Raw genomic sequence first — 27,164 nt, forward strand, 5'->3', positions numbered from 1 at the left:
AACCTGTTCAGCCTCCACAAGAGAAGGCTGAGAGGGGAATCTGGTGACCATCTATAAACTGGCCAAGGGAGACCAGCAGGCAATGAGAGAGTCTCTGTTCCCCCAAGCACTACTGGGAGCAACAAGAAATAATGGCCATAAGTTGACGGAGAGTAGATTCACGCTAGATATCAGGAGAAACTACTTCACAGTCAGGGCAGCTAGGATCTGGAACCAACTTCCAAGGAAAGTGGTGCTCGCTCCTACCCTGGGATTCTTTAAAAGGAGGCTAGATAGACACCTTTCCAGGGTCGTTTGACCTCAACATTCTTTCCTGCCTAAGCAGGGGGTCGGACTTGATGATCTGCACAGGTCCCTTCCGACCCTACCAACTATGAAAATATGGAACTGTGGATGTTGTGACAGCCCACCACAACTGCTTGGATCCTGGTTTGGTGGAGCAACTGATGTTCCTGAAGGTGAACCTTCCACCGCTAGGGTTCCCCAAGTTCCATGTGCAGACGAAATGAGTGCCACCCTCCTCATCCCATCCGCACCTATTTCCTTTTTAAAAACATTTTTAAACCATTTAATGCCCCGCTTTCAGAGCTGGAGATGGCACTAACTGTATCACCAGACAGCAGGGGAAGAACATGCCTCTGCTGAGCTCCCGTACCAGGACAAACTTGGAGGTATGGACTGGGGCTCTGGGGAAGGAGGCCCTAGGTCCTGGGCATGACCTAAAACTGCACCCTGAAAGGTTTGGGAGACCTGGTGGGACTGCCGGTGGTGTGGCAGCCCCCAAGAAATGCCAAAACTGCAAACCTCCCTGGCGAAAAGCAGGTAGGAGGTGCCTTATAATCTCCAGCCACCACACACATGCACGGTCCTTGCTAGGGAAAGCCAAGACCTGTAAGATCTTTGAGAGGCCTGAGGCTTGCTGGTTGCAGTGCAGTTGTGAGGCTCCAGGTGAGCTTAGCTGCCTGGGATGCCATCTGTGAGGTATGAGCCGCAGTGTTAGGGGAGATCTGGAGCTATGGAATGGATGCCACCCCTAGACATCAGGGGTCTAAATGCACAGCCTCCCACCTGGAAAACATCTTAATTGGTTTTCCATCGAGGCATGGCAGGAAAAAGAGGGGCAGGCGGTTGGCCCAAAAGCCAGTGGGTGGGCAGAGATCTAACTGGCAATGGGAATGCCCCGTTACAGGCTACCATCCCTGCTGGTTTCATCCCACTGTGCCTTAACACACACACAAAGTCACACATCATGGGTTTTTCTTTGAACAGTTTGAGGGGTTTCTCCTTGAAACCTGGCATGCTTCATGGCCTCAGAATAGGCTACCTTCCCTGCTGTTTTCATCCTGCTCTACCTCAACACACACAGGTGACACGAGTTTTGCTTTTAACAGTTTGAGGTGCAGTTTCACTAAAACCCCAGCACCTATCTCCTTGAAGCTTGGCAAACTTCATGCCCTCAGAAGGGGCTACCATCCCTGCAATTTTCATCTAAATCAGGCAAGAAATGACAAAATTATAGGCATTTTAGTGATTCTCCATTATAGCCTATGGCTGAATCACCGAAACAGCACTGGAACTCCAAAATAGATTCGTCAGAATCAAAATGGAAGTTATCCGAAACACTGAAATGAATCACTGTCCTCCAAAATGGCCAAATCTGAAACCAAGACAAAACATCGCCATCCTGCACAGCCCTACTAGCCAATGAACAGCTTATCGAGTCCAAGTCTGGTCCTGATACAGCCAACAATCAGCTGATAATCATACCATAACAGGGCTGGTTCAGGCTCTAGTGTGGTCACAGATCTGGCCGACAATCAGTTCATTTTCAACTGATGGGAACTGCACTGGGCCTGGTGGGAGACCCTGATGCAGTCCTAATCCTGAGCAGTCCTAATCCTGCTACATGTTCAATTTAAAGCATAATGGAAACCAGCTAGAAAAGTATTATATATTTTTTGTGTAATAGGGGCTTATGGATAACCCTGGAGGACCAACTCAAGGCATAAACCTGGAGTACCTCACATAGTAGCAGATGTCCACAAAACAGCAGGCTGAGCATTGAAAAGTGCAACAGATTTGACGTTGATTTATCCCAGGGTAATTTTTCCACTATTGGGACAGTTGCATCTCTTTTGGGGGTAGTGTGATATGTTCACATCTCTTTTAGACTGTGACAGCTTGATTTGCCTGCTTTTAGAAATGACATGCTGCCCAGCAGCTTTTGGTGATTCTGGCTTTGTGCTATATGTGCGGGCCGGGAGCGACCCAAGCCCTTTTCCGCGCTGCACGCGGGCTGTGGCCAGCAGCCCGGGCACGCCGGGTCAGAGAGGGAAGGCCGTCGAGCTGGAATTAGGCACAGATGCGTATCGGTAGTTTTAAAGATTGTTTACTTACACCGAGATGGCAGTGGTGCAGGCTGGAAAACTTGCTTGAGTTGCGGTTACAGACAGAAAAGAAAACAAAACTCGAACCTGCAGGGCACGAGGGTACGTCGCAAAGGGTTCCGGCGACGGGAAGATATAAAATACGAGGGTACGTCGCAAAGGGTTTCGGCGACGGGAAAATAAACCTGCAGGACTCGAACCCGGGTAGAAGAGCTCTGAGGCTGGTCGTAAGGGCTCACACAAAGTTTGCTAGGCTCCGTGGGTTCTTCTGTTCACTCACTCACACGAAGTTTGCTAGGCTTCGTGGGTTCGGTTCTCTTGCGCACGGGAAGGGATACGTCTGGACTGCACTCGGTGACGGGGAGAGGCTAGAGGTTGATCAGACCTCTGTTGCCTGCTTTAAATGCACTGGGTCCGTAAGGACCCGCAGCGCTTAGAGATCTTCACACAGCGTGAAGTCTCCTCCTCCCTTGTTCGTGGAGTCCTCCAACTTGGGCGGAAACCACTCAAGCCTTTTATACGGCTAGCAAGCCAATCACTAGCCGCCACGTGTGAATAATTTAGAACTGGCCAATAATGGGACTCAAATTAGCATACAAATGGCGGGAACTCTTTGCAACAAGCATTTCTGTGCTGCAACAAAGAAATGCACCCTGCAAAGAAAGCTTCAAATTGGCGGGAAATTCTCCCTTGCACCGGGGTTCTCTTTTGCAGCAGAAAACTCCACCGTGCAAGGAAGCTATAATTTAGTGGGAACAATTTAGCAGTGCCGAAGCACACAAAAACAAAAATCACACCCTTTGGGTTGTGACACTATATAGCACACAGAAGGGTTTAAAGTGCCAATTTTTGTGAATTCTTGAGTAAATGATTGCTTGTCAATGCATAGAACTGGGTTTGATGCCCCAGGCAGCCCCTTCGGGTCCTCTCTTCATATGAGGACTTGTGTGTGCTCATAGCCTTTTGGGAACAGCAACAATGACCTCACAAAAATAAAAGGTAAATCCAAAGGGCACTTACAAGTGCTGAGGGCATATTCCGGTGGGGTTTGCTTTCCAGCTTCTAATATAGATGTACATATTTAAATCTACAAGTACAATGCATATCAATCATAGACTCATCAAAAATTAGGGTTGGAAGGGACTTCAAGAGGTCATCTAGTCCAACTCTCTGCTCAAAATAGGACCATCCTCAACTAAATCATTCCAGCCAGGGCTTTGTTGAGCTGCATCCTAAAAACTTCCAAGGATGGAGATACCACCACCTCTCTAGGTAACCTGTTCCAGTGCTTCATCATTACCCTCCTAGTGAGATTTTTTTTCTAATATCTAACCTAAACCTCCCTTGCTGCAACTTGAGACCATTGTTCCTTGTTCTGTCATCTGCCACCACTGAGAACAGTCTAGCTCCATCCTCTTTGTAACCACCTTTGGATACTTGAAGGCTGCTCTCAAATCCCCCCACAGTCTTCTCTTCTGCAGGCTACATAAGCCCAGTTCCCTCAGATTCTCCTCTTAAGTCATGTGCCCCAGCCTCTGAACCATTGTGTTGCCCTCCACTGGACTCTTTCCAATTTCTCCACAACCTTTCTGTAGTGGGGGATTCAAAACTAAACACAGTACTGCAGATGTGGCCTTACCAGTGCAGAATAGAGGGGAATATTTACACTTCACACAATCTGCTGGCAATGTTCCTACTAATGCAGCCCAGTATGCTTCTTGGCAACAAGGTCATACTGCTAACTCGCATCCATCTTATTGTCCACTGTAATCCCCAGGTCCTTTTCTGCAGTGCTGCTCCTTAGCCAATTGGTTCCAAGCTTGTAGATGTGCATGGAATTCTTCCATTCTAAGTGCAGGACTTTGCCCTTGTCCTTGTTGGACCTCATGAGATTTCTTTCGGCCCAATCCTCTAATTTGTCTAGGTCACTCTGAATCCTAGCCCTACTCTCCAGTACACCCCCCAGCTTGGTGCCATCCACAAATTTGCTTAGGGTGCAACCCATCCCATTTTCCAGATCCTTAATGAAGATATTGAACAAAAACAGCCCCAGGACTAACCCCTGGGGCACTCTACTTGATACTGCCTGCCAATTAGACATTGAGCCATTGATTATTACCCTTTGAACCCAACAATCTGGCCAGCTTTCTATCCACCTTATAGTCCATTAATCCAACCCATACTTTCTCAGCTTGCTTGGGAGACCATATCAAAACCTTGCTAAAGTCAAGGTACATCCACTGCTTTCCCCACATCCACAGAGCCAGTTATCTCATCATAGAAGACACTCAGGTTGATCAAGCATGACTTGCCCTTGGTGAATCCATGCTGACTGTTCCTGATCACTTTCTTCTCCTCCAAGTGCTTAGAAATGGATTCTTTGAGGACCTGCTCCAATTTTTCTGGAGACTGAGGTGAGGCTGACTGGTCTGTAGTTCCCTGGATCCTCCTTCTTCCCTTTCTTAAGGATGAGCACTGTATTTGCCCTTTTTCCAATTATCCAGGACCTCCCCCAATTGCCATGAGTTTTCAAAGATAATGGCCAGCAGCTCTGCAATCACACCAGCAAACTCCCTTAGCACCCTCAGATGCATTGCATCCAACCCCATGTTGGATGCAATGTTCAGCTTTTCTAAATAGTCCCTAACCTGTTCTTTCACCACTGATATCTGCTCACCTTCTCCCAGAATTGTGTTGTCAGGTGCAGTAGTCTGGGAGCTGATCTTGCCGGTGAAGGCCAAGGTAAAAAAGGTATTGAATACTTCAGCCTTTTCACAGCAACATTTCAAGAAAGCAACTCTATCCAAGACAGTTCTTCAACAGTTCTTATCTCTAAGGACATGTTTAAGTTCCAGTGAAGTTAAGCACATACTTAAACACACTCAAGGGCTCTCCTTAAACTATGGAAGACCTTAAGTACATAGCTAAGGGCTTTTCCAAATCAAAATATAGGGGAGGAGCTCCTGAAAACAGAGCTTCCCAGATTCTTGCTGTAAAAGACTACCATCCTGCCACAGCAAAGGGAAAAGTTAATACCCTCACCTGTGGTAAATAGCTCATGATGCTCTGCAGAAACAAGCAAACAATCCGTTGACATGCTGAGTTGTTCAATTAAGAAAAAAACAGACGTCCATTTTTGCCAAAAGATGACAGCAAAGTATCACAAAAAGATGTCCCCTAGTTTTTATGAAAATTGCAAAGAGAATAAAAATCTTTTAAGAATTTAAGCTGAAAATTATAGTGCCTCTCTGAGGTAGTTTCTGTTCAAAAACAGTTCTGTTGCAAATAATACTGTCCAGATGGTTTTGTCAATGGATGTAATCACTGGTCATTCACTGTTGGCTTAAAAATGGCATTTAAAGGCCTGATTTTTTTTAATTTGGCTTATAGGTATAGATATATGTATTATAAGGGGTCAAAATGGACAGCAGGGTTTAAATAGATCTCTAAAGAGCTTGGGAGACACACACACAGCTTCTCAAGGCCCTGAAAGCAGACGGGCTGTCTAGCACAACAAGGCCAATGGATGGACACAGCCTAAGAATTAAGGGGGGCATAGCATAACATGAGATCACAGCCTTCAGGGTAGACAGGTTGTCTAACATAACAAGGACACAGCCTGGGAACCAGAGAAGTATGTACCATACTGCCCCATAACACAAGGTAAGTGACACCAGCCACAAGGCCCAAGAGCAGCAGGGGGGCTGAGTCCTGGTTTTGGGGGAACAGATCAAATTAGGAGAAGGCCCAGAAGGCCACATGGATGTGTGACCACAGAGAGACAACTAACCAGAGATAGCCACAGATGAAAAGTCATCAAAAATCAAGGGGGAAAGAGAATACAAAAGCAGAGATCTGAGATTAACAAAGGGTCCCTTTCTTTGTCCCATCCCTCCCTGTCCCTCCTCGTTTCTCGAGAGGGGCTCCCATCCCCATCCCTGTTTCCTGGGAAGGGTCCCTGAGGCTGCCATGGACAGAGGGTACACACCAGAAGCCCATCTCATGCACCCCACTGGAGGGAGGCTGCAGGCCTCATCACACCTCCAGACTGCTGACACCTACGAGAAAGAGCCTCAGAATGGAGCCTGCATCCTGACCAGATATACTTTGACTCTGATGACAGCCCTAGGACTGGCAGATACAGAATTGTTTCTATTGTTGCTTTTTCTTATCACTCTGTATCAATACATTTACCTATCAACTGGCCAGGGTTGTGGTCGTTCTGAGGGTTGTGCTCACCCGGAACAAAGGTATAGGTGCTGGGTCCAAATCCAGTGTCAACATCATGACTCCCAAACATTTTATAACTTTAAGCAAAACAAACATACGCATTCTCTAATCACGTCATGCCCTACAAAGGGAGCCCACTATGGAAGCCCTACAAGGACCTAATATAGCTAACAGTGAAATCAATGGGAGTATTCCCATTGCTTGCAGTGGAAGCCTGAAGTTTCAAAATTTTTTATTCCAGGACTCTTGAACCTACTACAGTCATTTGTGAAATATTCCTATTGACCTCACTGGAACCAAGATTTTATCCCAGGTAACTCCGCTATCCAGTGGACCATAACATTCTAGGGACATTGCAATGTTCCTTCACATAGTAAACTACACTGCCTTTTTTGATAGATCTCAAATAGTTGTTTTTCATGATCATTTCTGATATACAAGGGGGAAAAAAAGAAGACCACAATAGCCATGTGATACAGTGCAGGCCACAACTAGAAATCTGGGATTCATTTCTTGAGAATGGTTTGTTTTGGGTTTTTTTATTGCTTTAAACTTCAACATTTGACATTCTGAGCATTAACGTGCTTACAGAAAAAAAATCGACTACTGCAAAATCCAGCATTGTACTGGGCCTTTTATCTAATGCCACTCAACAAGGTTTGGATCCATCAGAGAACAATGCACCCATGTAATTTTTTGTGCTTCATGCAATTCTACTGAAATCTCAGTGCATAAATTTAGGAACTTGCGTAAGACTTTGTAGGATTCATGTCTAATCTTGGATCCCAATAAAAAACTAAAGGAAAATGTACCTATAAACTTATTAATTCAAACTCTGGGAGAAAAGCCCTGTATCTACAATGTTCACTAAATAGCAAAAATAAAAATTGTATTTATTCACTGGGCCTTTTGAAGTTTTTACTGCACCTTAAAATTTAAACTGAGATCTGCTTTTGAAGATATAATATATTCAAGAAAGACCAAACTAAAGTAAAAAGTTCTAACATTTAGGATGCAAAAGGTATTATGTACTTTCCCACCTATTACAAAATGGAAAATAGTGCAGTTCTGTTAAACTAGTGGTCCAGGTCCAGTTCTCCATTGCTTAACTTCAGTGAGATTTTTGGTTGCGAAAGGAACGCAAAAGTGGGTTCTTATCATGTAGTGCAACCCTTTCCCAAATATCCATTATGTCAATCAGAACTTTTGTTCGCTTCAGAGTCATTGAAAAGGGCAACAATTTCTTCATTTCCTTAAGATCTTCCAATGCAAGGAGATTCATAGACTGTGCATCCGATAAGTAACTATTTACACAGACATACTTTATTTTATTGAACATGGGGAGCAAATTAAATACCAGACAGATAAGTATCACGTAATTCGTACTCTGGAAATATATTTAAAAAAAAAAATCAATCCCATTTTTTCCCCTTAACGATTAGCATTTGGCTTTATCAGATTTTCAGATAAGACACTGTAAAACAAAAAGTACATAATAAGCCAAACAGTCACCGTTACCGGTCAACTTACTAACCAGTATCAGAATGAAAAACACTAGTTCATTGAAGGTGAATAACTAAGGTTTCTCTTGAAAAAGAAATGTGGTCCCCATGTTCTTAAAATGTGCTGATTTTGAGCATGGAGAAATTTCATGCTTATGCACCTTTATTTTGTCCTGTCAAAATTGTCTCACATGTTCAGGAAACCAGAAGACATCCTGCATCACAATCGGGTGTAATACTCCAGAGGTTCATCATCTTCACCATCCTCTTTAGTTGTTCTTGCAACTCTGTCTGACTCTGCTATGAAAGATGGATTGAGCCCTCCAGGTGTGTAGTCATTTCTCCTTAAATCTATGAGAGAGGAAGGTGAAAAGGGGGAAAAACAAAATCAATGATATAAGCAGCAAATGTTTTATGAATATACAGAGGGCAAACCCAAATATAAGGATGCATGTTAACTCTTTGTGCATGGGGGAGTGGGCAATACTACAGTAACTTGATTTCACTTAAGCAAGGGCCCACCATAGCAGAAGGAGGATGCAACATGTGGGTCCATAATCAGGACCCAGGGAAATCCCCAAGTAGCGTGATCCCTGTTCTATTCAGGTGCTTAGCCAATTTTATACCTTCTTTCAAATTACACCTGCCACAGAGGCAAGCTATCCAAAAGATAACATTGAAGCCTCCGATTCAGACTTAGGCTGCTATTGAACTTAATACGGTCATTAAAATCAAGGTACTTTTCATTAGAAATAGATACAGCAATTCACCCTCCACTACATTACATGTTTTACCCACAACAGCAATTATTTTTGTCAGTCAATTAAGTATAGAGCCAGGTTAATGGCAATATCTAAGGACTGAGGAAGAATCATAGTGAGATCTCCACAGGCTGATGCATTGCTGATTTTTATAGTGTTTCACAGATCCTTATTTCAACAGTAAAAATTATTGCAGTGGCTAACTGCATTGATCCCCTGGGAATTTTTTTTTATATTACTTTACCTGCAGAAGGAAATAATTCAATGAGTATTTAATGGTAGATGCTTATATTATATACCCAAGACCTTTGACTGACAGCTTCCAATGTGGAAAAGACTGCTGTGCAAAAGAAACAGTGGAGATCAGTACAGTACCACTTTACCAAACCTCTGAATGGAAAAGCAGCCCCATGTCAGCAGCAGCTTTGCCCAGGAAAAAGATTATTTTTTAGTGCTGATTACAACTCTTCAGAGCCCTAAGGCCTTTAACTTGCTAACAGGAAAATAATACACAGGGACTAGAAATAAGATAAAACAGCTTCATAGTAAATGTTTGCTCAAAACAGTAAAATTCTACTGTGCATACCAGCAAGTTTAAGTTTCCTGCAGCAGGAGTTGCAGTGGTGCTTTGCAATGAAGTTTTTAATTGCAACTTCTCCTAGGTTTGCTGGTCCAAATACCATGCCTCCAGATCTAAAAGAAACAAAATAACATCATACCAGTGAGCTCAAATACTTCTTTTGTGGTATCCCATGAGGAACACCGTAAGCTTAAAGAAATGAAAAGTTTGCAAATATAGAATAAAAAGTTTGTATTTTACTCTTTTGATTACAGTGGGACTGTATTAGGGGTAAATTATTCAGTAAGTTATAGTCTACATATCAAGACAAGCTACAGTTGAATACTTGTAAATAGATAGGGTTATATCCTGTGCACCATGAAATGTACTTAGCTTTGGGCTAGAGAGACCAGCAGGGATTGGTGAAGAGAGCTTCCTTCTACCTATCTTAATGAAGAGCACCAACTGTACTTAGTAGCTATAACACAATTTCAGAAGTGTAGTGTTAACTTTGGCCACTATGTTCTGTCTTCCACTTTAGAAATCCCTGGTAGATTCACTCAGTTTCCAAGAAAACACTTCTGTCAGAGTTTGGCTCTGATATTTAGATAGTAAAGGCTCCTGGGGCAGTCTTTCTTCCATCTTCTCCTGTCACACAGGTTGTGCTGCATCAAGGATCTGATGCTCAGAGAAAAAATGGACACACAGGCCACATCCACATGAGCATATGCATGTATTTTGTGGCACTGCAAAATGTACCCTGTGTGTGGGATTTGGTTCTCTGAGCTGCATATTTGCAATGTAGAGCCAAATGTAGATACTGGGAAATCCCAGTATCAAAAAAAGTTTGCAGGAAGAAAGTAGAACAGCACACATGGCCGTAACATGCGCTACCCAAAACAGGAGCCTGGCCAGTCAGAGCCACGCTCCAACTGCCACCCAGGCTCCGCGTGCCTGGATCACCGCTGCTGGAGCCATGGGAAGGAGGCCCCCAGGACCGCAGGTAAGGATGCTAGGGCCAGCTGAGGTGCTGGCCCCAGTTTCCCCAACCCCACCCAGAGCATTTTTTCCCACGCTAACCCCAAGTGCAGGTGCATGTGCTGGGGCAAAAAGCAACAGCGTGAATTTGTGCCACTGCTTTTTTCCCCACACATCAACTGCACACCCCTGCTCATGGGGACCCCTGCTCATGGCCATAAGGATTTTTAGGGGTAGAAACTAAGCATTTCATTAGGATTTGAACCCGTATTTTGAACAGACTATGTCAACAAGCTGTTCCTGTGTTCAAACCAAAACAGGTTTCCTCAAATAAGTAGGATCTTATCAGTACCTTCTAAAAGCATAAGACTGCAAAGAACAGGAATACCTCACTTTGGGCGTGTCTACAGGAGATGTTTATTGCACAGTTGACTAACCATGGAGTAAATGTCTCAGCATCTACGTCTGTGCTCCTATTAGTGCACACAAAACCACTAAACTGCACAGGAGGGTAGTATTACCCTGCTGCAGAGCTTTTTGTGCACAGCAGCATATGTGTAGATGCTGCCCCCGCTGGCTAGGGCACAAGGGTGCTGCCTGCCAGCTATCCCCATGCTGAAGCTTCTTCGTGCCCCAGGCAGCCCCTCCACAGGACATTGAGCCATGTTGGAGCATCCCTGGGCTGATAGGCTGACCCTCGGGGCCCCCGGACAGCTTGGACTGCTCTGACTTGGCTCTACATGTTGCACACAAATAAACTCTGGAGCGTATTGCTCCAGAGTTAATTGCTCCCGGGCACACGTTCAAATAGTGCAACCAGAAGGAATAAACTCCAAAGCAATAAGCTCCAGAGTAATAGCAAAAGTAGATGTTCCCCACTGTGGTTTTGAAAAGCCCTTCATTTACCCGCTTCCTATTGTACTCATTTCTGTGCATGTACACTCCATGAGCAATTCAGCAGTGTTACTAAAGAATTCATTTGTAGATGCTTACAACATTTTGGGGATGAAACTGATACAGTAACAAATAGAAGCAAAAGAAACCAGACATCTATTAGAAATACTGTATAATTACAGCAGATCCTTAATGTAGTCTGAAAGATCAGTGTTCATTAATTTTAATACTGCTCTGCCATTATTATCCAGAATTTGACATACTAGACATCATGGAAGATGGCACCCAAGAAAAAACTTCCAGAAAAACATTATGAAGACCGATATTTTATTTTAATGACACGCAGAGCAAAACACATTTTAAGATTTGAAATCAATTATAGCTCTGAAATGCAATTTAACTTTCACAAATATACCTTTACTCCCAGCTCAAAAATATGTCACCTCCAAGGAAAGGAACTAAGACTGGCAACTGAGATGGGCAAAAAAGAACATTTTCTATATGTATAGTACATTCCAATCTCCCTTGGAAAGAAGTACAACGATTACAGTGAAGGTATGCTAAACCTCAAATAGAAGGCTTGCTACCCACTTGGTTTTTGTCTGACATGGACTATTTAAAACTAGTCTATTGACCTCTAGCTCTCAGTAGCGAGCTGGGTTGAAATTGTCTGGACACTTCACTGAGTTTCCTTGAGCAGTAAAGACTCAGCTGTCTTGGCCTGAATCCTAACTGCAGGTTTCTACCCTGCACACCTAATGGGACAGAACCTGAGTTGGTGTTGATCAATATAATTCCACCACAGTCAGAGATACTATATTGATTTATACCAGCTGAGGATCTGACTATGAGTTTAGGCCAATGTAGACCCTTCCCAAAAAGTTATGTACTTTCAGCATTGCATTAGTACGTATAAATTACTAACATGTTCTAATATCTAGCACTACATGATCACAGGTGCCGGAGAGTAGGTTACGGTATTAAAAAGTCCATTTCAAGGTAGCATATAAGGGTGCATGAAAGAAAAGACCCACTGCAGATAACAACTTGATTCTCCCACATAAATTACCTTACCAATGAACCCTTGAATCAGTGGAACCAAAGAAACAAAACATAAATAATAAAAGTAGTTTTAAAATATTTATCAGCACCCCATCAGTCAGAGGATACCCGCTCACTTCTGGATATCTAAGCTAAAGTGAGCTCAAAGCCATGCCTCTATGTAGCAGGTTTCGAAGCAGCACATGACTTTTGGTTAAATAAGTTATCAAAACATAAAGTAGAACTTAATACTGCCAGAAATTTTCCCTGGTGATTGAATGAGAGAGTAAGTTAAGACAGCGCATTGAAAGATTTTTGTTAAGGAAGCATGCCTTGGGGATTATCCCTGTGTACAAGTATGCTGCCAGCTGCATACAGGCTCCATCTGTGGCTTCCTTGTCATAGTCTCCCAGATCACCAAGTCAAAATACTATTCTGGAATTTGCAGTTCTTGAGGATCTCCCCTACCATATGAAAATCAAGTTGTGGTTTACTTCGTTAACTGGTGTCTGCTTTTTAATTAGAACATTGCATACAGAAATATTTTTGAAGATGACAAAGGAAAAAAAGGATTTGGGGGTTTTCTTAAATAATAAGCTGAACAACCTGCTTTTATTAAGCTGAGGTGAAAAGTTGGTAATTGGTGTTAAGATAGTCATGGACACATGCTTGAGGATTAAGTATTTTCCATGTTTTAGAAAAGAGAAAACAAAAGGTACACAGAAGGTTGAGTGAATTGCCAAGGTAGAGTATTGTGGCGTGATAGGCATACATTTATATATCATCCCTGAAAAAATATATTTAGGCCCCAATCTTACTTCCACTGAGGTCAATGTGAAAACATCATTCACTTCAGTCATATGAAATGGTCCATTATTCATTTGTATTCATATTTTAAAGTGTGTTTGCTCCACACACTGTACCAAGTAACACAATCTTATTATTGTGTTTTCTGTCCTTCTCCAACATGCTTCCTACCATTTTGTCAAACATGCATGTACTTTGAAGAATTGTGCAAGCTGTTTAGGGCAGGTTTGGGGTGGGGAGGGTAACTTTACTGGGAGGTGCCTAGCACAGTTTGCATGCCATGACAATAATCAACATTATATAATTGATAACCATTCATTTACTGTGAAAAGTGCTAGTTAATATTGCATGGGTGCTTGTTTATTCTTACTAATGATCCAAGTAATATGAATGTTATAATGCTAAGAGTCCTGGAGTAACAGGGTAAGAATTTTAATTCTGGTTCCAAAATGGACTTGCTCTATGATCTGATAAGGTCATTTAGTATTTCTAAAATTCTGCATCCCCTCAAGTGAAATAAGGCTAATGATATTTACCTATTACTTAGGTTATTGTGGCATCTGACTAGGTATTGGCCCCAATTCTGGACTCTGATCTGTGCAGCACACTTCCCAGCCTATGGGAAGTCTGACTTCAGTGGGCCTTCAGGTAGGATTAAGTGTCTCCCCATAAGGATCAGAGTAAATGTTCACAAAGTGAAAACAATCTAAAAGCATTATCATCATACTTGTTGGTAAGGGCAGAAACCAGACATCTCATGTGTCTACTTTTCTGATTTCCCTAGGCTCCACAGACTTGTATAATCTTCACAAAAAAAAAAACCCAACCAAAACCACTATGCACAAATCAAATATTTAGCTCATCACTAAGAAATCAAGATCTCTCTTATTTAAAAGGTTACAATTTCCATAAATATATCATTATCTCCAAATCATCTAAAGCGAACCTCTTACATAATAGCAAACTTACTGCTTGTCATCAGGTTTAATAACAGATGGATCGGTAAGATTTTCCCCAACACCTACAATAAAATCAACAGGGTGAGTTACAAGAAAAGATTGTTTTTTTATGCAGCCTGTCATGAAATCGTAACTAATATAAATTATCAATTTGCATTGTAGATCATAAAAGTGTTTCACTTGCAGTGGCCAAGAGATCTTTTTAGACAATGCCATGCCTACGAAAATTAAACTTCAAAGCATTTAGTATGCTCACTGTTTTCTTGATATTAAATGCTCCTAATGTATTGCGTACTTATGGTTGGACTCAAGGCTTGCCCAAATGGTTACATCTTAAGACACCATTAACGATGGATAAACTGATGCAACTACAGAAAAATTAAGCTATTTTTAGGATGGACAAAAGTAGGTTATCCAAAAGCAAAATCTATTAATTTCAATATCTCTAGTACTTGAGAAAAGTGTTACTCAAAGAAAGAAAATGCATCAGAATATGTCCCTTCATTTAGGTATCATAAGGTAGCATAAGGATGCTTAGGCCCTTTTTGCCCCCTAGCTTTCTAGTGGTGCTTGTAGTGGGAGGGTCAGATAAGTAAATCCAATCAATACTACATAGGAAAAAAGACTCCTTTGTGGTTCCTTTCCTTAAATCGATGTTATATTGGGATGTATGGAATTTTACCATGGCCTGGTACAGACCTTTAGTTTCTCCTGGAAGAATTGCTACTCTCCCAAGAGAAACCACAAGCATATAGATGTTCAGGATTTTTTTTTTTGCCCAGGGTAAAAATGGTTGCTCCCAGGAGAAAAATAACTTGGAAACAACCAGGATGAAATTACTCCTAGAAGCATTTCTCCTAGAACAGCAAATATAAAGTCACAGAATCACAGAAAATTAGGGTTAGAAGGGACCTCAGGAGTCATCTAATCCAAACCCCTGCTCAAATATCCAAGTATTGAGATTCTACCACCTCTCTAGTGAACTTTTTCCAGTGCTTCACACTCTCCTAGCAAGAAAGTTTTTCCTAATATCCAGCCTAAACCTCCATTTTTATGTAGCCTGTCATGACATCATAGCCAATATAATTATCCATTTGCATTGTAAATCATAAAACATATCTGTACATGCTGACAAAAAGGTGATTGTTTTATATCTGATAAAATGATTGGGCTTTTGATCTGAAAGGAATTTATATTTTTTATGGAGTAATTTTAGTCCACTAGGGATGAGTTCAAGATTTGTGATGGACTTGGGTATATAGATAACAATGAAGTGACTATTGCGCTCTCAGTATGCTAAAGCATCCAAAGAACTGCAACACACCCCAATGACAATAGATCATTATTAATATATCATGTATTCTAATACAATTATAATAAATTGTATAAAATGCATGTCTAAATATCTTGATGCTATTGGTATTCCAATAAGAGTGGATGGGTTGTGGTGGGGGCCTGGGGCAGACATAAATAGTTGTATAGACATATCCTTATTGGAGCTGAAATCAAATGAAGGCAAGCATGGAATTATAGGTTTTATTTTTCATGGCAAGCATATCTCATTGTAATTCACAGCTTCTGAATGCTGTAAAATGTAAATATGCTAAACCTCTGTCTACTAGTACACATTTCCCTTGACAGAACTGACAAACAATGGTGTTTATACTGCTTGATGGGAGCTGTTCATCTTCTGTACGTGTCAAATGTTTTATCGCTTTGAAATATACTATGTTCCCTTTACACACATGCTGTAAAGCAATCCCAACACACAACATGTTGTTTGGCGAACAGCTGATCTATGGAAATAGTTCCCAGACCTGCAGCTTGCTTAAAGCACCTACAGACTTATTAATAAATCAGGACAGGTACTAACAATTTTTTGCTGTCCAAAAATGTATTTTTATTACAAACATTTAAGTCTCATAAAAGCACTTTATGATTACAATATTTTAATACTTAGCAGTCGATTGAAACATTACTAGACATTGTTTAACTCCATGGTATTTGTATACTGAAATGTGAGATCTGGGTCCAAATTCTGCTCCAGTTAACACCTGTGTAAATCTAGAGTCTCTCCATAGATGCCTGTTTCCATCTGTATAAGTCCAACTATGTCCATGGGGTACTAAAGATCTACTTGTGTATACATGGGAACCGAATGTGGCCCCTCTCTTCTAAGTTGAATTCAACATAGTTTTCTAAGGGATATTACCACATTTTATAAGTAGCGTACCATATTCTGGTGCTTACCTTGCAAATCCAGGACGAGGAGTTCTCCCCGGGTATACTCGTAAGTCCAGTGAGAGAAGGCCAACATCATCTCCTCCAGCAAATTACCAGGAGTAATCTCATCCCCATTGTTGTTGTTGTATTTGCGGAACTTGCCTGTCATGTATTTCTCTATGGTCAACCACTGATTGGCTGAATGGCAGTATAATAAGAAAACCTCCAGAAATCTGTGGGGTAAAAATGCTGTCAGCTGGACAAGGTATTGAGTAGCTTCACAGTAAGAAGATAATTACTATGATGCAAAGTCAATACACCAAAAAGCAGGACAATGCTCCCCTGACTACAGCCTTCAATCAACCCAGAAAGTTCTTAATGGCAGAAGATAATAGCAAGTACAACTACATATGCAATTAGTGCTATATGGGTTTATTCTGCAGTAATTTTCCTGAGAAGTAAACCTGCCATAGGCAGGTGTCTACATGTGCGGCCATTTGGGAGCAAAGTTGCTGCTTGTGGCAGTAGCCTGCTCCTGGGTTCCTCCAGCCCTGCACCACCGCCCTGCAGCAGTGAGGGGGAGATGGAGGCTCTGGCCACAGCTGCTGGCAGCCAGGGGCCCTCTTTAAAAGCCAGCCCTGCATGGTGCTCCCTGACCAATTGCCTTTCTGGCCTGGAGCAGGCTGCATCATGCTGGCACAACCCTCTGTGACTTGTCACCAGAGCCTGTGCCCACCATGTGAAGGCTGCTCCACCCCAGACCCCAGGAACAATGACCCATGGCCCCAGGCTCCTGCTTCTTGCTCACCACGTTTCACCACCATGGTGGCCGTTGCCTGGCCCAGGTCAGTATCGGCCCTGCATTCCACTCCATGCTGCACGGCCATGTGGCCAGACTCACTGCAGAGTCTGAGACCTCCTGCCAGCACACTGCTGTTGCCCAGACCCTGGCAGAGATACTAATAATGCATATGTGGACACCACCATTAGTGACATCCATGAGCTCCTGGGGCTCCAGCCCCATTGCCTCTGGGCCTGCCAGGCCAGGCAGGGCTGGTGGCTGCATGTTGTCCAGCACACCTGGGATGATGATCAGTGGCCATACTTGTTTCGCATGATGCACACTACCTTTGAGGAGCAACTCAATCAGCTCTGCCCATGCCTGAAGCAGCAGGCCACCACCATGAACCAGCCCCTCCCTGCAGACACCCAGCTGCCCAAAACCCTGCTCAAGCTGGGAGGAGGAATGTTTCTAATGTTGTATATTCTGCTAGATAATGATGTAGCTAGCAGAACATGCCATTTGCTCCTTGGCCTCTTGTGGGCTAAGATCAAGTGTACAGATTCATAACCATTGAAGATCATGGAAGGACTCCTATTAACTTTAATATAGGTTTTATGGGAAATTGCAAAAAACTTTAACTGCACACTGAACAAGAGATGAGGACTGGAAAATAAGGGATTAAATCCTAGAAAGGGCAAGGGAAACTATCATTGGGATGCAAGAGGAAAAATAACTGGGTAGTCTTTGATGCAAAGAGTATAGGAAAGAAGCAAGATGAACTGTAAAACAAATTATCCAAAGAAAATAGTAACTAAATTGGCTAAATAGTAACTAAATTAATAGTAACTAAATTCCAGAAACATTGTGCGATAACTTTCATGACTTGAATATCAAAAGCAGTATGGTTTATTCTGGAAGAATATATGGAAGGAAAAACATTGAAGCATTGTCTTGAACATCAGGTATATAAATGCTCATTCTGAGATCCAAGAGGTAGGGAGCCAGCTGAACTGCAGAGTGCATCTGAGTGAAGATAAAGAAGAAGAAAGATTGCAATATTAAGGCACAGGTCTACTACAGATCACTGCAACACCATCAGGGGGCCTTGCTGAATAGGTTCCAAACAAGGCAAGGTCTCTGCACGGCCAAGCTCCACCATCGGGGTCTTCGTAACAATGCAGGCTGCAGTTGTGGCAAAACACACATGTCTCATCCTGTCGATGACTACCCACTAAGTTCAACAGTGGACTACTGGAACTGCACATGGCTACTGAGGATGCTATTGCTGATATAGTGGTTAGAATGCAAATCATGGATGTGGGGGAGGAAGGGCAGGTTGAAGAAACTAGATATATTTAGTTTGGAGGACGTTAGGAGAAGAAACAATAGTAGTTAGTTTTGAAAGGTTTTCATAAAGAAGAGGGATGAAAAAATTGTGAAATGCGGAGACGTACATTAAAGCTCAGGAAAAACTTTCTAACTGTAATACCAGTAGGACAATGGAACACGCTGCCTAGGAAAACTGTGGAATTATTTTCACTGGAAGTTGCCAAGGCGAGGCTGAATAGACTTCTGTCTAGGATAATTAAAAACCCCCCACCATAAATCTTGCATCTGTGCTAGGGGGTAGACTAAATGACCCTTGAAGTTCTTTCCAACCCTACAAGTCTGTGATTTAGATCAGGCATTATTCGTAGCCACAGACCAATAGCTAACTGAGGTCATGTGGTACAGATTTAAATATTGATAATTCTAGAGATGATGCAGAAAAAATGAGATAATACACCCAAAAGAAGGAAAAGCCCTTCACAGTGTGCATGACAGAACACATGCTTAATTACAAGCCTTCAAACATCTGGGCCCTAACATTTTCCAAGCCAGCCCTGTGCATCCCTGAAAGTGCAGCTCTGCTATTCTGAAGTGGAAAGCCATTTTCACTTTGATAAAACTTTCAGTTCTTTTATGAGCAGAAGACCGAATGTTTCTTGTTATGCTCTATAAAGTTCCTTGTAAAAGAAACAGTAAAACTTTATTGTAAGCACTCAGTACCAAATTATGATCTGCTTTACTAAATGAATACAGATGCACGGGGACACTCAAAATATGGTGATATAAGGGATTCTTCAAATGCAGTCTGTACCGGGCAGTATAAGTTAGTTCATATGCTTGAAAGGATTTCCCTTGACACATGTGGAGCTGCTTTAAACAGAACTTAAAGACTGACTGTGCATTCCTTCTTGCTTGGTGAGGGTGTAATCCAGAGCCCACTTTAATCAAGTCTCATTCAAATACAGATAAGCCATATTGGACACTGTTCTTTCTAGGAATAAATGTTACCTGTAAGCTTGTATTATGTTTTGACTACCTACATTCAAACACATTTTAACTCGATCAAGCATCAGAGTCCATTTTTAACCTATTATGAGAAGGACGTTGCACAATATCTGACTAATGCAGTGAAGAGAGGCTATGAGATATAGGTGATAGTCACAGTCAATTTATCTAAGGCCCCCTATACATGGAACAGGTATTTAACAATTAACTGGTTAATTGGGCAATTACCCAGAAAGCAGTTACACATGCAAAGTAGCTGTCACACAATAAAAGGTTCCAACCAACTATAAAGTTAGACCTTGAAAATGTGTACTAACTTTTTATAGTAAAATCCCCGATATCTGGCATGAGTGGGAATGGGGGGTGCCGGTAATATAAAAATGTCGGTTACCTGAAGGCACAGGGTTTCCGCCCGGATGCGGAGTGGGGGGGGCAGCGATGACCACATGCGGACTGGGGGGTAGAAGGGTGGCAGCGGCTGCACATGGAGTGGCAGCAGCACAGCATGACGGGTGGCAGCAGTAGCAGCCGTGTGTGAGCTTTCCCCTCCACCTCCCACATCCACCAGCCAGCCAGAAATTCCAGCTACTAGAGTGTGCCAGTTAGTAAAATCCTGGATAACAGGGATTTTACTGTAGCTGGTTGCTATCCAGCTTTAATTTGCATGTGTAGCAGGGTCTCCCCTGCTGCTGGGAGCCCCATCAGCTGATGGGGCTCCCAGCCACAGGGGTGCACCATGCCCTGTGAAAACCCCCCAGACTCTGGGGATTGTGGCTGCCATGATCCCTAGGGCTCTAGTGCAGGGAAACCCCCAGAGCTGTAGAGCTACCACAGGGTGATCCCTCCCACCCTAGGGCTGGAGGATGACTGCAGTCTTCCAGCCATGGGGGATTTCTTGCACCCCTGGAGTGGGGGGAATCACCCCTGTGGTTATTGTGCGGGCCCAGGAGTTTCCTGCATCCCCAGGGCAGAGAGACTTCCCCTGCAGTGATCCTACAGCCCCAGGGATTTCCCTGTACCTTTGGGGTAAGCAGATCACCGCAGCGGGAATCCTCCAATCCCCACAGCTGGGAGCCACTCAACTGTGGTGCATGGGGCTCCCAGTCATAGGAGCCTGCTTCTTGCTGGTGAAGAGGAAGCCTAGAATTGGACTCCCCCTGTACAGGCAATAAGATGCAATGGGATCTAATATGCGATCCCACAATTGTGTCTCCTTCCTTGCTCATGTGGCATAGCAGGTGGGGCAGTTAGGTGAATCACATATTAGGTCCCATCACACCTTCACTTGCAAGTGTAGATGGGGCCTCACAGTACATGTGTTATTCTTGATTAAAACTAACTGACTTCATAAAGCCATTACTGACACACAATACGAATATAAAGTGCCTGATGAAGATTGCAGAAAGTTGTATTTCGCCTTACCTTGGGCTATAGGGAATGGTATGTGGCTTCACTTGGTTGAAGGTATATATCAATTTCTGAGCAGCCCTTTGCTGTTGTATTTCCTTAAAAAAGAGAAAGTGCCCACTTATGAGCATTGCTTTTATAAGATATCATGAATAAAGGAAGAACTCTATTGATATTGCTTACTACTCATAAAAAGGAAAGGATTTTTTTTTTCATCCCTCTCTCTTCAGCAGAGATCAGAGTAGGACCCAGAGAGTGTTGATTGACAGAACTGAGTCATCATGGCAGGAGGTGACCAGTGGCATCCCTCAGGGCTCAGTACTTGAACCAGTGCTTTTCAACATGTTCATCAATTACTTGGATTCGAATATTAAAAGTGAACTGGCAAATTTCGCTGACGACACCAACCTATGGGGGAGTGTGGTAACACTCGAGGACAGGCTGGCAGTACAGGCCGACCTGGACAGGCTTGAAAGGTGGCCAGATGTCATTTAATATGGAGAAATGTAAAGTGCTCCCCCTGGGGAGAAATAATCCACAACACACTTACAGGCTTGGCAGTGCCAACACCACAGCTGAACGAGACCTAGGTGTCATGATAGACAACAAAATGAACATGAGCCACCAATGTGATGCCATAGTGCTATGACAGAGCTAATCAAACACTGGCATGCATCTATTGAGGCATCTTGAGCAAGGCTAAGGATATCATCCTCCTGCTCTACTCGGCCTTGGTGAGACCACAGCTGGAGTACTGCGTCCGGTTCTGGGCACTGCACTTCAGAAAGGATGTGGAGAATCTTGAGAGAGTTCAGAAAAGGTCCGTGCACAAGTTAGAGGCCTAGAAACCAGGTCATATGAGGAGAGGCTGAAAGACTTGGGACTGTTCAGCCTGGAGAAGAGAAGACTCAGAGGGGACTTGGTGGCAGCCTATAAGTATATCAGGGGAGCACATCAGGGCCTGGGGGAGCATCTATTCACCAAGTCCCCCCAGGGAGGACAAGAAATAATGGGCATAAACTGATTGAAGACCCCAGCAATCTTTCCTGCCTAAGTGCAGTGGGTCTGCACCCAATGATCTGTAAGGTCTCTTCCAGCCCCTAACATCTATGAAACTATGACACTGAAATTTCACAACAGATCACTCCAGAGAGGAAGAGCTTACATGTAGCAATACATTTCATACATGGCAAACAGGGTTGGACCATTTCCCTCCAGGTATATACTCACTCTGAGGCAAAGGTGTAGCACTGTACCATCATGAAATATCTTTTCCCATGTTTGAACCACATCAGGAAGAAAAGACTTCACAATGAAGATTTGGCCCAATTTCAACACATCCTTCTCAGACCAGGTACAAATGACTTTCATGGCTCTACGGAGGCCACCATCCATCTCCTCATGAGATAGGACCTGGATCATTGCAGCCATCCCATGCTGTGACCAGGAAGACATGCTTTTATCTAGGTTCAAAGGTGAACTTTCTTCTAGTCTGTAGATTGTCACCTCCTCTCCAGCTGTGGTAGAAGGAAGTTTCATTTATACATATCACAAATCTAACACTATTAGATACTTATATTTTCTTACCCTATATATATAGCTTGCAACTACAAAATTTCACAAGAATACCACCTATGCTACTCAAAGAGAAACAACATGACTGAAATGTCTCCTGTTTCTTCTGTTGTTTCTTCCAACTAAACTTCTGGCACATGCAGCAGGCCATGCACCACTTAAGTGTCACTGCAGCTCAATTTTGGGGACATCAGTGTGATGACTAGAAAACGGTATTTAGAGGTTTGCTTTTGGGAATTGGTTTGTAAGTAAATATAGGTGCATTAGAACAACAGTTCAGGGCAACAGCAAGAATTAATTGATTTCTACAGGCCTGATTCTCTCTCCGTTTCACACAGCCTTCAAGGCAGACAGGGTGTCTAACTCAGACAAGCAACAAGCCCAATGGATATACACATAGTCTGGGAAATTGTGGGCATGTACCACACTGTTCTATACAGGGCTGTCCCTAAGGGGGTGCGAATTGGGCTGACCACCCCGGGCCCCACACTTTAGGGGGGCCTCACAGAGCCAGGAGGAGCAGCCATGGTGACCAGGAGGAGCAGCTGCTGGCTTCATGGCTGCTTGGCACCCTCCTCTCCCCCCTCCACTGCCAAATCCAGCACATCTGGCTGCTCAGCACCCCTCCCCTCCACTGCCAAATCCACTGCCGGCTTCCTTGCATTTGGGGGCGGGGCTCCACACAGGCTGATTTGCCCTGGGCCCCACACCCTGCTCAGGTCATCTATGGTTCTATAACATGAGATAAGGTGGCACCAGCTCACAAGGCCCAAGAGTGGGGGCCTGAGCTTTCTGGTTTTGGGGGAACAGATCAAATTAGAAGAAGGCCCAGAAAGCCCAAATTAGGATGTGTGTATGTGATAGGCTTGTAAAACAAAGAAATATGCTGATAGAACAGAATGTAGACAGTATGATGACCACAGAGAGACCAATCAGCGATAGCCATGGATGAAGAGTCATCAGGAGGGAAAAAGAATACAAAAGCAGAGACTTTAGAGCAAAGTGTCCCCATCCCAGTCCTGTAGAAAGGTCGCTGAGAGGGGAACCCAAGGCACTATGGACAGAGGGTGCCAGCGCGTCTCATCCACCCCACTGCGGGGTTGGGGCAGGGGCATGGGTCTCAGCCTCCAACCTCCAGGCTGCTGACATCTGACATTCAAGAGAGCACCTTTTCTTTTTCTTATTTTATTATTCTTTTCTGTTATCACCATGTATCAATAAATTTCCCTATTATCAAATGGAAAAGTCATGGTTGGTCTGAGAGTTTTGGGTACCCCTGGAACAAAGCATCTGGTTCCTAAATCCAGTGCCAGCACAGTGGGGCACGGAGATGAATTCTTCTACACAAAAAAACTGCACTGATTTAAAGAAGATCTTGTCAAATAAAACTGTGGTCATGTTCTTTTTAGTGGCTTTTCCCCAGTGTCAGCAGTTTTCCTGGTTTGTAGGGATGTTTGCCATCTAAAGCTTTTTCTTTTTTTTCTTTTTTTAAATACCAGCATCTGATCAATAATTGACTAAAAACAAATATGCTGAACCTCTCTCCTACTTTTTTCCCTCAATTATTATGGAAGAAGAATGTTAAGCAAGATTTATTCTTATCCTACAGAAAACAAATAATTAAGATTCTTGGCATTCATATATTTTTCCCCTTTCTGTCCTGCTAACCAGAAAAGAGTAAACTGGGCATAACAACTATAAAAGCAAAGGGCTGAATTTTGTAATCCTTATTTAGATTGAGTAGCACCTGCAGGTATGGAAAAATATACCTTTTAACTGCTTTAAAAGGGGTGGGGAAATGCCGCTTGGAAGCTGTTAGGATCTAACTGTGATGCCTGAATGATCCTATAGCAGCGAACATTCACTAATCATACTCAGTTCAACCCCAAATAAAACAGTGACAAAATTTGAGCATTTTTGCTACTTTTATCAACTTGTATCATCATGAAACATGCAGGTTTCATGTAAAAGATGATACCTTTGATAATGATACAGTTGTTGCATCTGTTTATACCCTTAGTCCATGATAAATCTCATTGATTACAGCTGGCCTACCTGGGAAGTAAAACACTACTAAGCACAGGTAAGGGAAAGTAAATCACTGTAATACACTGGAACCAGCGAGCTGTCTGAATCCAAAAGCATATGTTCTTTCCTTTAATCTGTACAGTTCTGTTTTAGTATAAACTAAAGGTGTTGGGAATAATCTAAAACAAATAACCATGGAGATATAAGCTTATTCTAAAATTAAGAATTGGACCTTCTTATAAGAATTTCTCTGTCATCTCTCTTTTCACAAACTTTCAGCAAGTCTACCCCAGTCAACAGCACTATTCTTGCAAACAGGAAGTTTCTCTGGAATTTCAAATCAATTACCATGCCATAGGAAGACAGTATATATAATTGTATTCTGCCCTTTACCTATTCACTGCTTTCTTCTGTGAAAGCACAGATTTTGAAAGCCCATTTTTTCCTTTTTTGTGACTGAAATTATTTGCAGAGGCAACTGATAAAACATAGATGCATAAACACCTGACAAGTGGCCACAGAGAAGTACTTAAACATCTAACAATGCCACTTACATGCACAAATAACTGAGATCACCCAAAAAGAGATGAGGCTAGAATAGAATGAAAATAGTGGATTTTAACTCCAGAACAAGGAATAATGGCCACAAGTTGTTGGAGAGTAGGTTTAGATTAGACATCCATAGGAACTACTTCACAGTCAGGGCAGCTAGGATCTGGAACCAACTTCCAAGGGAAGTGGTGCTGGCTCCTACCCTGGGGGTCTTTAAGAAGCGGCTTGATGCCTACCTGGCTGGGGTCATTTGAGCCCAGTTTTCTTCCTGCCCAGGCAGGGGGTCAAACCTGAAGATCTACAAGGTCCCTTCCAACCCTACTTCTATGATTTCTATGAACACCGTGGACAAAGGAGTTTAGTTTCATCAAGTGACACAGAAGCAGCTGCTGCTAAGGCATAACCATTAGCCACATGTTAATTTAAACAAAGCAATGTAAGACTGATAGAAGAATAAGACACTTCATAGTAATATAACATTTTGGAAATCTCAACCTTTTATCATTTCGTCATTTGGCTTTCCTTTGACAATTTAATACCTAGAAAGGTATATTCTGAAGACCAGAATGTTCAGTATGCTCATAGTTTCATTAATTCCTTGCAGGAACCAGTTTTCAAGTCATCTGGTTGTGTTGGAAACACTAGCAATTAGCAATTGTGAAACCTACTTCTGAGAAAAGGACATATAACTCAAGCATCTGGTGTCAGATTTTCTGTTGATGTAAACTTCTGTGGATCCATGATGTCTAATCCCTTCCATTACATTAACTCTATGGAATTCTATGGTGCAGTACCTTTTTTTTTTGGTAGATTTGATATATGTCGTTCCAGGTGTAGGAAGAGTCTATAGTATACTTCCAGCTAATTCCTGTTGGCTTTTTATAACAAGATCTCTTAATTTTTTAATTAAAGGAGTCATTCCTTTCAGAGAACAAGTGTATTTTATACATATTTAAATGAATTCATCCTATGACATTTCTTAACTGCTTTCTTTTAAAAAAACGTTGTTAATAACCACCACCACCACCCAAAAAAAGAAGCTGGCCCTTACCAAAGAGCTGAATTGGTGTAAATGGTATGGTCTGAGCAAGCCTCATCAAATTGTTTCTTTCAACAGCTGAAAACAAGAGAGAGAGTTCTGCTGTACCAAACTTAATCTATATCTGTGACATCTGCTTCAAAAAAATCAATTGACACTGCTTCACTGCAATATTATAAAATTACTTGAAGAGGCAATTGATAGACTATAGACAACTGATAGACACAAACACCTCATACGTAGCCACAGAATGATACGTAGCCACAGAATGGTACTTAAACATCTAATACCTTGATGCCATAACATTTAAGTGCCAGTGCTGCCCCCATGCTGTAACCTCTAAATTCCAACTAAGCATTTAGGAATTAACCTTCACAGAATCCAGGCAACTAGAAAGTACTATTACTAGGCCCCTGGCACACATTCTCTTATAGCATGATGGGATCAGTTCCCATATACATGCATGGCAGGATGCATGATGTTGGGATTGGGAATCAGATCCAAGTTCCAAATAGGCCACAAAATTATTCCACTAAATAAGTATAGTAATTTTGAGGCTGGTTTCCATTGTGCCTTAAAATTGAGTGTGCGCCAGGGTCCCCACCAAACAACCCGATGCTGGCCTCATTGTGAGGCCTGAGACTGGACCCAGTATGGCCCTAGAGACCACACCAAAGTCTCAAACTGGCTCTGGTGCAGTCCTAGAGTTGAGACCAGCAAACAGCTGATTGTCAGCTCCAGTCTTGGGACCCCATCAGAGTCTCAAACCAGCTCCTTGCACTCCTGGGACTGAGATTGACAATCAGCTGGATCTCTCAGCTCAGACCACACTAGAGCCAGTTGGAGACTGTGGTATGGTCCTGGGGCAGAGACTGACAATCGACTGTCGGTCTCAGTCCTGGAACTGCAAAGAGCTGGTTCAAAATTCCAGTGGGGTCCCAAGGCTGGAACCAACAATTAGTCGACTATTGGTCTTAGCCCCGGGACCACACTACAGCAAGTTCAAGACTCCAGCGTGGTCCCAGAGCTGTACTGGAGCTGGTCCCCGGGCCTACCATGAGGCAGCCTCAGGCTGTTTAGCAGGGACCCTGCCACACATTCAAT

The 27,164-nt window shown here is 42.8% G+C and overlaps 1 protein-coding gene across 3 annotated transcripts in view; it reads right to left on the minus strand.

Annotated features, from left to right (window-relative positions):
- Nucleotides 1–7,918: 7,918 nt before the first annotated feature.
- Nucleotides 7,919–27,164, minus strand: part of TRPM6 (transient receptor potential cation channel subfamily M member 6) — a 116,187-nt gene continuing 96,941 nt past the window's right edge. For all 3 annotated transcript variants that reach the window (XM_025210661.1, XM_025210659.1, XM_025210662.1), the window contains 7 exons: nucleotides 26,073–26,138; nucleotides 22,097–22,383; nucleotides 20,882–20,964; nucleotides 16,369–16,574; nucleotides 14,129–14,180; nucleotides 9,467–9,573; nucleotides 7,919–8,470 (listed from right to left, as the gene is read on the minus strand). In XM_025210661.1, coding sequence (XP_025066446.1) covers nucleotides 8,340–8,470; nucleotides 9,467–9,573; nucleotides 14,129–14,180; nucleotides 16,369–16,574; nucleotides 20,882–20,964; nucleotides 22,097–22,383; nucleotides 26,073–26,138 — 932 coding nt within the window. In that variant the 3' untranslated portion in view covers nucleotides 7,919–8,339. The remainder of the gene's footprint in view (nucleotides 8,471–9,466; nucleotides 9,574–14,128; nucleotides 14,181–16,368; nucleotides 16,575–20,881; nucleotides 20,965–22,096; nucleotides 22,384–26,072; nucleotides 26,139–27,164) is intronic.

Source organism: Alligator sinensis, unplaced genomic scaffold, assembly GCF_000455745.1.
Source record: "Alligator sinensis unplaced genomic scaffold, ASM45574v1 scaffold204_1, whole genome shotgun sequence".
Classification (NCBI taxonomy): domain Eukaryota; kingdom Metazoa; phylum Chordata; order Crocodylia; family Alligatoridae; genus Alligator; species Alligator sinensis.